Source organism: Anneissia japonica, unplaced genomic scaffold (assembly GCF_011630105.1).
Source record: "Anneissia japonica isolate Jap-2015-1 unplaced genomic scaffold, ASM1163010v1 scaffold1302_len1884557_cov193, whole genome shotgun sequence".
NCBI lineage: Eukaryota > Metazoa > Echinodermata > Crinoidea > Comatulida > Comatulidae > Anneissia > Anneissia japonica.
The window spans coordinates 428,598-441,363 of record NW_022736804.1 but is presented as its reverse complement, the minus strand read 5'-3'; the positions used below and the strand labels follow the sequence as shown (position 1 = coordinate 441,363).

Sequence of the window (12,766 nt, the reverse complement as noted above, 5' to 3'; positions counted from 1 at the left end):
ATATTTGCATAATTTTGTATTCAACATTTGTTCAAACTGAAATTGAGTTTGATGACGAAAAACTATTAAAAGTAATAATAGTAGGTTGAAAGAATGGACATCAGTATTCAAACTTAAATATGTACAGAACCAACAATCCTTCTGTACCCGAATAATTTTAGACAAAGCACAATTTTATTCCCTACTTGTCCACTATTACTAGTTCAGGGAAAAAAAACAAAAACACATTGTCCCCATCAGAAATTAAATGTTGGCATCCATGGATTTTCCACTAACTTATTAGTATCTGATCTTCAATATCTTTTCCCAAATAAAAACCACCCCTAAATACCTGGAATACACATCCAGAGTAAGTACGGATTAGTTTATATAAAGTTTGATATTATAAAATAATTTTCATTTCATATTATTATTACATTATTTGTCTATCTTATGTTTGTTCAGATCATGAATTTCCCTAAAAAGTTTGAACCACAAAATGTTCTTATTTCATCAGCATCGTTATTGATTGTCATCACATTTAAGTCTTTGACTTGTTCCTCCATGAGAATATATGCACATTATAAATTCATATAATTATCATTAACAATTACTATATTACTAATGTTATTAGTACTACAAGAGAAATGTGTTTTACATTTAGAAAAATATTTTTTATTTTAGATATTTATATATGTTGGTAAATGTCATCATGATCAGTTCCTAGCAACCCTGTCAGTGTCATTCCAATTATGTAGCCCTGAGAAATCCCATCCAACATACAATACAACTTCCAGAATAAGACCCTGGTGGAACCATGTCCTGAATTTGACCACACCATTGGCTAAAACATGACAGACATTTATTATAATAATTTTTTTATATTGGCAAATCTGTTCCCTTATAAAATTTTCAAATTTAAATATTCACCCAGTTTGCTACAAAACTACACAAAAAAACAATGCTTTTATTAATACTTATGTAGACTATTTAAAAAAGCAATAAGAATAGAATTGATGATTCAGTGATGAATAATATCATCACTGATTAATAAAAAATACCAGTTATATCTTCTTTGATGATTTTTATAGATTAAATATACTCTTGTTTACAAGGTGATAGTCAATAGAAGCTTAATGGCGGTAGAAACAGCCTATACTTAGCATTAGCCGCAAAGCAAAACAAACTACAATATGTTCTATAATCATATACAATATGTACACAAAACTTTGAAAAGTATTTTATTATTCGTGGGCAGATAAGTATCATGGTCATCTTATTTAGTATATTGCAAACCCTTCAGACAGGCAATACCTTTGACCATAGACAGAACCGTGTTTTAAACCCTAAATCAAGCCATGTATCAGTCATTAAGCCTGACCATATATTACCCACGGATTTAGACCAGGTCTTAGTTTAGATCAGGGCTTAGTACCATGTACCAATAAAGCCATGTTTTGCTCCTAAGGCCTGACCATATCTTATTAGCCACAATTTATGATCCTATCTTATCCTTTAGTAAGCCAAGGTCTTAGCCCCATAGACCAAACCATATCTTAACAAAGCAAGACCATATCTTAGCTCCAGGTCACTTTATTAGCATGTAGCTATGAATCAACAAGGTCAAGGTTTGCAGTCTTTATGTTTAGACACTGCATTGTATTAAACTTATTATAATAATAATTAATATTATAATTATCTTTAAGCTTAAAAAGTGGGTTTTCACATAATTAAAATACAAACTTACTGAGTATATGAAAAATAAATCTCAGCAGATCTGATTTTAAAGTTAATATAGTATTGTGAATAATTACTAAACAATAATTAATGGCCCATAAGTTAGTAACATCTACAGAACAAATAAGATGATGAACACATCCAAATTGGCCCCATTTATTAAATAATGGTGGCAGCTAAATATCAGTTCATTTCTTTAACTAGCTTTTTCATTCGGTCCAACTCAACCTGCATGTTCATCCGCAGTTTCTTTTCTTCGTCGACCTCTTCCATCAGTGACTTCATTTCCTTCCTCAAGTCTGACCTCATACTCGTCATCATGTCTTTGAGTGCTTTCATGTCTTTTTTCATTGTCTCTTTCAAAGACTTGATTTCATTTTTTAGTTCCAGCTCAAAAGCCGATTCAGAGGTCGGTTCTTGGTCTTTTGGAGCGTCCGTGTCTCGTTCCTTGTGTGTTTGCACGGACGGTGATTCTTCAATTGGCTTTTCTGGTTGTGTAGGGGCCACGGTTGCCATTTGCGTTTTGTTCTTTGTCACCATCGGACTGCTCAAAATTGCTGCTGCAAGTTCCTCCGACTGTAGAATTAAATGATCAAGATTGAAAGTTAAAAACAATTTCAAATACATACAAGTCAATACAATGTTAGCAAATATATAAATGAACTTTAGATAACTTGGCTTAATAATTTGATGTAAAGCGCATAGAGGCACTGCGTAATCAGTGGTGGCGCCAGCGGGGGGGGGCTTAAGTCCCCCACCGGACAGGTCAAGCCCCCAGCCGGACAGAGCTCGTCGAGCAGTCAGACCATAAAACATATAAAAATAAGCCCACACCAAGCCAACACATGTCTGTCACAGTCCGAGAGTGCCATTTTCGGCCATCCAGAGGTTGATTTTCTTTTAAAAAAATCTCATTTGGGAGGGGGAACCCTCTCTCAACTCCTTCTCCCAGCTCAAGCCTACGAGCTCAAGTCCCCCTGTCGGACAACTTAGCCCCCACCCCCCAGAAAATATATCCTAGAGCCGCCACTGTGCGTAATGCGCTATATACAGTAAATGTTATTATTATTAATAAAATTGAGATTTTTTCAATGACATCACTGTTAGAAGATATAATCTGAACACTATTTGTTAATTTATACAATGTTTAAAAATTTTTTTTGTATGTATTTTGTATGTTAGTTTTGTAAGTTTTAGGCTATTTTTGTTAAACTTCAATATGCATTTTTTACGATTGCATTAAATTCAAATTTAATTGTTCAACTGATATTTTCAGATGAGATGTATTAGCTAAATCATAAATTTTCAAAATGTTATTATTATGAGCTAATTCATGTAATTAAGCTTTGCTAACAAATGAACGTTCAGAATAGATAAGTGAGAGCACATGACATTGATATGCATTGACATTTTTTTTAAAATTTAGTGGCAAAACAGTGCTCACAGTATGTTGTACCCATATTCATGAGCTAATTCACAGATGAAACCACCAAACAAAAAAAGAAACAAATGACCTCATATTCCTAATATAATATGTCATTTTAGAAAAACATTTGAATGTATTTTACTTTTAAATAATTTTTAAAAAGAATTAATTTTATACCTCCATGATGTACCCCATCCAAAATTGAATGTAACACAACCTGTGATGTGCTAAATACGGCCAATGTGCTCACATAATCAGAGTGTCAAGTAAATATTATGAAATGGAAAATAATGTACTAAAAATGGCTGAGGTAACAGTACACACTCAACCAGTGAATGTCCATGACAAAGAAACCCAAGTTAATTGACTCCGATATTGAAATATTAAATCCAGCATGCCTGTTTCATTCATTATGTTTGACTACTAGAATTGAAATGAGTTAAAAAAAAATAACATAATTTATAGCATTTTAACTTGAATGGCATCTAGTAAGTTGTTTTGGGTGAATTTTCACTAAAACAAATATTGAACCATTAAATTCAACATGCCTGTTTCATTCATTATGTTTAATTACTTTTAGATAGTGACAAGTGTAAAGAAATAACATAATTTCTTAGCCTTTACCTTGAATGGCTTTTGGCATTGTTCTGGGTAAATATTCATTAAAAAAATGATAATAATAAGCATAAAAGAATTAAAATAATGACATTTAAATAATATTACCAAATCATAAAAGAAAAATTCAGGGTCGTAAAGAGAGTTGTACATGCGCAAACCTGCATCAGAGTAAATCTAAATAATTCATTTTTATTTATTTATTCTATGCAACACCTTTTTATTGCTTAGCAATTAATTGATTAGTCATTTAATTTTGTTTTGCTTTGGAGCTCCAAATTGTTCACCGATGGTCGTCTTACGAACCAGGGAGTGCCTGGTTTAACATCACAAGAATGAGTGTAGCATGTCCCAATATAAGTAACTATACAACCCAATATTTCCAATTATATTAGTGTTAGGTGAGGTAGAATGAATGTAAAGATGGTACAAGTGAAAATGTGTATCTTTCCATATATGGGTATGGTTCTACAGTATATGGCTATCTTTTTATTTTTCCATATATAAACAAAAAATATGTATATCCTTCATTTATTTGTTATTTATGTTGAACATCACTATGCTCAACATACATCCTAACATTGAAGGAATTGTAGGATGTCCAAAGATAATAGAATATTAAGGACCAAACCACCAGATTCTACCTAATAGATCTGATAAGTATCGGAGACATCGCCATTCATGATGCCGTCACCAACCTGATTAGGGGATTCTGATCAGATGATTGATGACTGGTGCTGTCACCAGTATAGAAGTGTATCAGCATTTTATTTGTCACCGAAACTGATCACTTAGGTAGAATCGGCTGACCAAACTTACAATATGTGCATATGGGTATCATTCCATCCTTACACATACATTTTTATATATAGAAGTACTTGTATTGTATCCTTCCATCAATCCCCTCTATCTGCAGTATGCTTCTACTCAATATATGGGTATACTTTCATATATGGTCATCTTCTCATGCATATCTTTCCATATATGTAAATATTTCCATATACAAAGTATATGAAGCATATGGGCATGCATGTGCTGTCTACTTTGCTCACTTTTTTCTAATAATCATAATTACTTACACCACAGGAATAAAATGGCTGAATATTGAAATCATGCATTTGTGATTTCACTTTAAGCCAACGATGCTCATCAACTTTCTGAAAATTGTGCACAAAGTGGTAGATAAATGTACAATGTTGAGAATAAATTAAATATATGAGATGATTTTACAAGATGACACTTCGGTACCTCGAGATTCTTTAGACCAGCTGGTAATGTTGACTGACGCTTGAGCGATTTTGAACGCATCTCGTGTTGCCATGGTACTTTAGAACTCTCATCACCATCGTTGCTTGCTATTGTACTCAACCTTGAAATTGTGTTTGATCGTTTCGGCTGAAATTTAGATTCACACTTTAGGCTCCAAACATTATGTATTAGTAATGATGACCGATGAGATGTGAGTCTATGAGAGTTTGATGTGAGTCTATCAGGACGTGATGTGAGTCTATGAGAGTGAGTAAGTTTGAAAAGAGTTTTATTTGATGTATAGTAATTCTATGAGTGTTCGATGCAAGTGTATGAGAATGTCAAGTGTCTATGAGCTTGATATGTGTCTATGAGAGTTTTATTTGTGTCTGAGAGTTTGATGTGAGTCTATGCATGGAGGAATAAGTTTGGTGTATGATAGTTTGATGTCAGTCTATGAGTTTTAATTGATGTAAAGTAATTCTATGAGAGTTTGATGCAAGTGTATGAGAGTGTCAAGTGTCTATGAGCTTGATATGCATCTATGAGCATCTGATGTGAGTCTATGAGGATGTGATATGAGTCTATGAGAGTTTGTGTAAGTATATGAGTTATATTTGATGTAGTGATTCTATGAGAGTTTGATGCAAGTTGTATGAAACAGAGAAGTGTCTATGAGCTCGATATGCATCTATGAGAGTTTGATAGTTTAATGAGAGTCTATGACAGTTTGATGTAAGTCTATGAGAGTGTTTGATATGAGTCTGTGAGAGTTTGGAATGAGTTTCATTTGATGCAATTCTATGAGAGTTTGATGCAAGTGCATGAGAGTGTGAAATGTCTATGGGCTTGATGTGTGTCTGAGAGTTTGATGTGCATCTATAAGAGTTTGAGTGAGTTTATGAGTTTCAGTTGATGTACAGTAATTCTATGAGAGTTGCAAGTGTGAAAAGTCTATGAACTTGATATGCATCTATGAGAGTTTGATGCGAGTCCAAGAGTTTGATGTGAGTCTATCAGAGTTTGATGTGAGTCTATGTGTTTGATGTGAGTCTATGAGAATGTGATGTGAGTCTATTAGAATTTGATGCGAGTATATGAGAATGCGATGTGAGTCTATGAGAGTTTGTTGTGAGTCTATGAGAGTTTAATGTGAGTCTGTGAGAGTTTAGTACGAGTCTATGATAGTTTGATGTGAGTCAATGAGAATGTGATGTGAGTCTATGAGAGTTCGATGCAAGTCTATAAAAGTTTACCCGACTACAAATAAAGTGTAGTGACTTGGATTCAAAAGGTATGAGAAATCAACTGACAATATGATGTTATAGGTTTACTGTGAGTCTGAGAATTATGTATACAATGAATTCAAATATAGTCACACATATATGGGTGAATATAATTACACACAGGATGATTGTTGATTAATGAATTATAATTTAATATATTATTTTGCATATAATAATTATCTGTGAATTACATTCATACAATAATTTGGTGCAGTAATTAATAGATTAGTTCATAAATCTTGATTTACTGTATGTAGTAATTAGATATACAGTATATGTTTTTTGTATTAATAATGTACAGTATTTTAATATAAGTTAATATTTGATGGAACATATGTTGACAAATTGGTGCAGTGAATTAGTTTATTATATATTGTTGTCTTTTTATCCACACATGATTTATGAGTATAGGGTGATTATAAACATTTAACATTCTGATCTATTTTCTCTTAGCTCCTCATAGAAATCTCTAATTTTCTATGATTATCAAAATTGTAGATTTTACAGTATTTTTGGATTTCAATTTTCCAGTGCATGGATAATACACAAAAGTCAGAAGACTAATTTCCATGGCCCTTCTTATGATGAACTATCTCCTACTCATTTCTGAAGGGTGTACTGCGTTCTTTAAAATGCACATGGGCCATATTGCACGCAGGACCCATTGATGGAATTATCTCTTCCGAAAGAGGTTGTATTATTTTAACTTGCATTTCAGACTTCCAACTGAAGCAAAAGGAGATCAGCGATGGAATTGAACAAGGTACCGAAAATCTGAGAGGAAATCCACGATTCAGTTCACTCAAAATGGTCATCACCATTTAGCGAACTGCACTAATCCGACTAAAGCAAAGCTACCGTATACTGTGCACCCTCCAATTCAGGGACCCTATAATTCTGAGAACCCTCTAATTTAAACCACATTTCAAAGAATCAAATAACAATCCTCACCAGGGACCTAAAATTCTCACCAGGGACCTGAGTTAAGCGCAAAGAGGTCTCTACAATATGCGCTCTATAAGTCAACCATTATTATTATTATTATTAATTGGAAACCAAATCCTGGGACCACCAAATTTTCAGGTCCCGAAGTTGGTCTTGAATTGGAGGGGACACTGTTTTCATCATTTAAACTTTCAATTTCGTCTAAAAGTGAATGATTTGCACACACAGAAACACACACAGTGATGCTTAGTAACTAAAGCTCTGGTCCACACCATCAAATTCTATGTAACAAATACCTGTGATCTGACCATATATGGAAGTTATATGACATCACCATGTTATATGGGCAAATCACATTTTTTTTACACAAAACTAGATAGTGTGGTCCAACCTTAAGTCTTATTTTGACACTAATATGAGTTGCTGTTTTAGTTGTGAAATGGATAATGGTAGTTTAATCAGAGGCTAATAACTTTTTTAGTTTAATTAATAAACATTTAAGAGAATACGTATGATGAACTGAAATAGGCATAACACTAGATGAATTAGGCAATGGATATATATGCAGTTGAAAATTAACATAAATAGATAAAAATGTATATTATCAATTAAAAATATCAAACAAATAAGTTTAATATTAAAGAAAATAAATTCTATACTCTGATCTTTTACACTATATATAACTATAAAAACGAATAACCAAGATTTGCTTGGTTACACATAATTTTACACAGCCTGTTCATGCTGATTTTTTTAGTCAATTTAACCAAGAATATAGTTATAGTCCAATCTGAACAGGGCTTAAGGTCTGTCCACATTGTCAAATTCTATGTGACAACTTTGTGTGTTGTGCCCAAATATGGGCATGATGTTATATTACACCCAAATATGGGCATATCACATTTGTCGCATGTCAATTGACAAGTTGAACAGAGCTTTTGAGTTTCATTATAAAGTTTAGTGAAGCTTTTTACGAGGTGAAAATTATCAAGTGGTATTTATAGACAACTCAACAAGGCTGAAAAGATGTCCTCAATAGTATTTAAATCAACTATAAAAAATAACAATGTTGATACCATAAAGTTGTACGTTAACCAACTTACCCCCTCTACAGCCTTGTATACAGATGGTGGCCGTTTATTTGGCGTCTTTGGTCTTGAAAGATTTGGATGATTCAGCTTATTATTCGATTTTATGTCATCAAATGAATCTAAAATGACAAAGAATAATAGTGTTTAATACTATGTACACTGTCTCTATTTGTCTTTTTATTGTCATTACATAGAATTTGGTTGAAAATTATACCAAGCTTTTTCCAGTTTAAGAAGTCGCCATTCAGAAACAAAAGGCCAAGTAAACGAAGAAGTACTTTCTAGTTAATTTTTTTTTGGAGAAAGGAGAAATATGAAATATTTTTTATTTTACTTGCCATAAGTTAATTTAGCAACATTTTTTGAGTAACCAGGAAGTTGAGGAAGTATCTGACCAGATTACCTCATTTTCTTAGACAAACAACTGTTGTACTGTACTCATGCTCCCCTCCTAACATGAAAATTGTCTTAAGCGCCCCGTTTGAATAAGCGTTCCTCGATTCCTAAAAAAATTCAATCATACAGTACAGTACATCACCAACTTAATTTTCTGCATCAACTATTCGCATCTATCTTAGCATTATAAAGATATGAATTTGCGTCAGGAAATATGATAGGAGTGATGTTTTGCCCTACCTGACGTGTTATCGTACCGAATACTCGGTACGACCCGAAATTCTATCATATTTAAGCAAGAAATCCTGCAATGATCCTGTTAATCTGAATTGGCAGATGGCCAACACGCTTACCACCACCACCAATTTCATCTGCTGTTGTGTAAATACCCCGACGATTACATTTTCTTCACCAAAACCATTAGCTTATCTTTGATTAAAAAAAAGTGCCCCTTGAATTTTCCAATTTCCCATAAAAGCACCCCTTAAATTTTCATCTATTTCCATAGGCGCCCCCTCAATTTCCACTCTGTTTTCATAAGCGCCCCGTTTGAATAAGCGCCCCTCAAAAAGATTTTAAGCGCCCGGGCGCTTATTTGCGCGAGTACAGTATGCCTATGCCTGTTACATGTTTTTATCAAATCAAATTTGATAGTCTGGACAGGGATTGAGACAAGCGTCCAGTCAATGTTAGTAGCTTTGCACAATCATATTCACAAAAGCAAGCTGCATAAGACAGTTTCACACCTCAAGTCTTGCATTTGATGTGAGACTCGCACATTCCAGACATCTCATACACTTTCACGTCAAAGGATGAATGCTTATCATTGCTAAACAATAACACAAGCTATCGATTCAATAATAGCAATTTACACTCTCACTAACCTGGGTAAAAATTGAATTTACAATTTTAAAATTATTTTGATACTTGAGAAGCTGAAACATTTTGCTGAATTTTAAAGAAGTTTCATAATTTAACAGCCAATGACTGTCTTCAACTACAGGAGAAAAGAATATAATTTATTCATGTGACAGGCAAATATGTAACCGACACACCAAAAGAAGAAGAAAGCATATTGTGGGGGCCAATATATTTTCAAAACAGAAATCTTGTAGCCATTTGGTTCTTTTCTGCTCTTAGATGACGTGGGACTTTTGTCAATCATTTAGACTATTAAAGTTCTAAATATGTCAAATACCTCCTGAATTGTGGGCCATTGCGGTCGGTTTTTTATCTTGTTCTTTTGTATTGCTTGGTGGAAGCACCTGCTTACTTGGGGCTGGCTTGTTTTTAATTGGAGGTGGTTTCCTTTGTATCTGTACAAAAAAAGGAAAACAAAATAAGATGATGAAAGAAAACAAGTATATCTTTCAGACTGCTTCGACAAAAAATGGTGTACGTCCGTATATAGTTATGATGTGCCTCAGGGGTGCAGCGGGGGGAGGGGCAGGACCTCCTTCGGGGAGAAAACCACAATTTGTCGAGGAGAAAAAAATTATGTATTTTCTACATATTAGTAGACTCCAAAATCGATTAAATAAGCCTTTGAAACCCCTAAATTGTCATAATTTTCGGTGGCTTCGCCCCCAGGTACAATTTCAAGAGATTTTGAGCAACGCCCAACCACACTCAATTTTTTGTCCAGGACATTCCCCCCCGTACCTAGGCCCCCCGTCGGGCAAACCCTGGCACCACCACTGATGTGCCTATATATATATATAGTCATGGAGTGATGTCATCATTACCATATTTAGGCATGTCATATGTTTTTGTCAAATCAAAATTGACAGCCTGGACAGGGTTTTAGAGAAAGAAGTTGTTTATGTTACATGTGAAAAAAATCCAGGTTTCCACAGGATTCAAACTCAGAACCTTCTGAGTAGTCTTAGGATTAAAACAGATTCGGGAAGTTGGTTACCAAGGATAGATCCCAGGGTCAAATACCCAGAGGTAAATACCATGAGAAGATGCCATAAACCTGATAATGTGAGTTTCAATAGAAAAAAATGTTTTTATACTTACAGGTTTTGCTGGCCGTGAGGGTCCAGTGGCAGACTTAGAGGGTTCGTCAGATTTGACCGGTGGCTTGAGTGGCGATACTGGTGGCACAGATGAATCTAACAGTGATTTTGGAAGTGGTTTGTGTATCGACTTAGCTTCTATGCTTGGTGGTCGGTTAGGAGGTTTATTTGGAGCTTGAGATGAATGCGCACGAGCGAAAAAAAAAGGACAAAAGAAGCAAAGCCAAAGATGTAAAGAATATGCAGTGAGTTACAAGCCCATGCTACTGGCTACCGTTACTATAAATGTTGATTGCTACTAATACTAAAATAAAAGTAAAATAATTTTATAATATATAAATAATATACAGTAATTTAAAAAAAAATCAGACGCATAGAGAATATTCGTAGATGAAGATCATTCAAGCATATCATGTTTATTATTAAATGTTAGTGAACCTTGACCTCATTAAATGAGTAGTGTTGCACCATGTGTTTGATTAGGGAGTTTTCGGTAGGACGGTAGGACGTAATGACGTCACTAAAAGTCATCTGCGCATGTCAATGTCTAGACATGGTTCAACTTCATTTATATTGCAACATAACTGTTGTAATAAGTATTGAAATCGTAATTAAAATATCACATACTTGTTCTGTGGTGCAACAAAACTCACACAGTGTTGGTAAGATACAATGTTAAAAAGATCATTGGCAGATTCTTTAAGGTTGATTATAGAAAATTTAATAAAGACAGAAGTAACAAAATAATATTAATTGTTTGCTGAATTTTTTGCTACTACTGTATATGTTTTGAAAGCAGACTATGATCATTAAGGCCAAGCAAAATCATCAATTTGTTTCTCATTTCTGATCACTTATTAGCTGTTACCTCAGTTTTGTTTTAAAGATTTTTTGTTTTGAATTTCTCATGGTATATTTTTCAACACTGAATCAATGAAATTCTTCTTTATTGGTATAATAGCCTACTGTAACTGTAATACTAGAACTAGCAATTTATATATTCTATTTTATTTTTTATTTGTGTAGATCAGAGTCAGTTTTGTGAGGGTAACAGGTTGACCTGAAAATGCCAACGAAGTACATACTTATTATATTTAAACAAACAGGATAAGAAACTAATTATATTTTTCACTTGGCCTAAAAAATAACTCTCAAAAATGTAATTGATTTCATTATTAACACATTCAACTAATTCTTGAACTAATCATCACTAATATCACAATCACCAAGATAATCATCACCATTAACATAGCAACCAAGTTTATCATCACCATTACCACAACTAAGATCATCACCATTACTATAGCAACCAAGATCATCATCATTACCACAACCATCAAGATCATCATCAACATTTACACAACTACCGACATCACCATTACCATTACCACCAACAACATCACCTCCACTATCATCATTCATTATTATCATCATCTTTATCTTAGTCATTACTATGAACGCAAATAATCATTACAATTATTGTCATCATAAAACAAGTTAGCATTATCACCTCACCAGCATTATCATCATCACTACCACTATCATCATCATCTTATCATGACACTAACCTGGTGGCCTTAGTGGGACTGATTCTTTTTTTGGTCTCTGAAAAATCATAAAAAATATGATTTAGTATCTAATGAGTATGCACTCAAGATGATAATTTTTTAGGTTCAATGTCTTTTGGAAGACCAGTTTGCATTGTTGGTTGTGTGTGCAATAATATAGCCATGTGCGTGTGCAAAACTGTCTCCCAGTGAACTGCCAAATAGACTTTTCTGCTAAGTCCCTTGGATGTTATTGCTAAAGTCCCACAAAACGACAGTGTAAAAGCATACGCACACACATGCGTCTGTAGGATATATGGATATTCCTGGCAGGGGCGGCTCTAGGATATGGTTTTTGGGGGGGGGGCCTAAGATGTCCGACTGGGGCCCCCTAAATATTTATGGGTGTAACAATAGTGTGCAACATTATCTGAGGGCCGAAGGCAGATGTGTATAAGAGACAGATTATTGCACC

General features: G+C 34.0%; 1 protein-coding gene across 10 annotated transcripts in view; it reads right to left on the bottom strand.

Moving 5' to 3' along the window:
- Nucleotides 1–507: 507 nt before the first annotated feature.
- The window catches only part of LOC117116851 (SH3 domain-containing kinase-binding protein 1-like), a 52,821-nt gene continuing 40,562 nt past the window's right edge, over nucleotides 508–12,766 (bottom strand). For 6 of the 10 annotated variants that reach the window (XM_033260945.1, XM_033260948.1, XM_033260946.1 and 3 more), the window contains 6 exons: nucleotides 12,313–12,349; nucleotides 10,746–10,918; nucleotides 9,922–10,039; nucleotides 8,340–8,446; nucleotides 5,006–5,152; nucleotides 508–2,292 (listed from right to left, as the gene is read on the bottom strand). In XM_033260945.1, the coding sequence (XP_033116836.1) occupies nucleotides 1,900–2,292; nucleotides 5,006–5,152; nucleotides 8,340–8,446; nucleotides 9,922–10,039; nucleotides 10,746–10,918; nucleotides 12,313–12,349 (975 nt within the window). In that variant the 3' untranslated portion in view covers nucleotides 508–1,899. Of the gene's footprint in view, nucleotides 2,293–4,836; nucleotides 4,915–5,005; nucleotides 5,153–8,339; nucleotides 8,447–9,921; nucleotides 10,040–10,745; nucleotides 10,919–12,312; nucleotides 12,350–12,766 lie in introns of all 10 variants that reach the window. The other 4 variants (XM_033260950.1, XM_033260951.1, XM_033260952.1 and 1 more) reach the window with 4 other exon arrangements.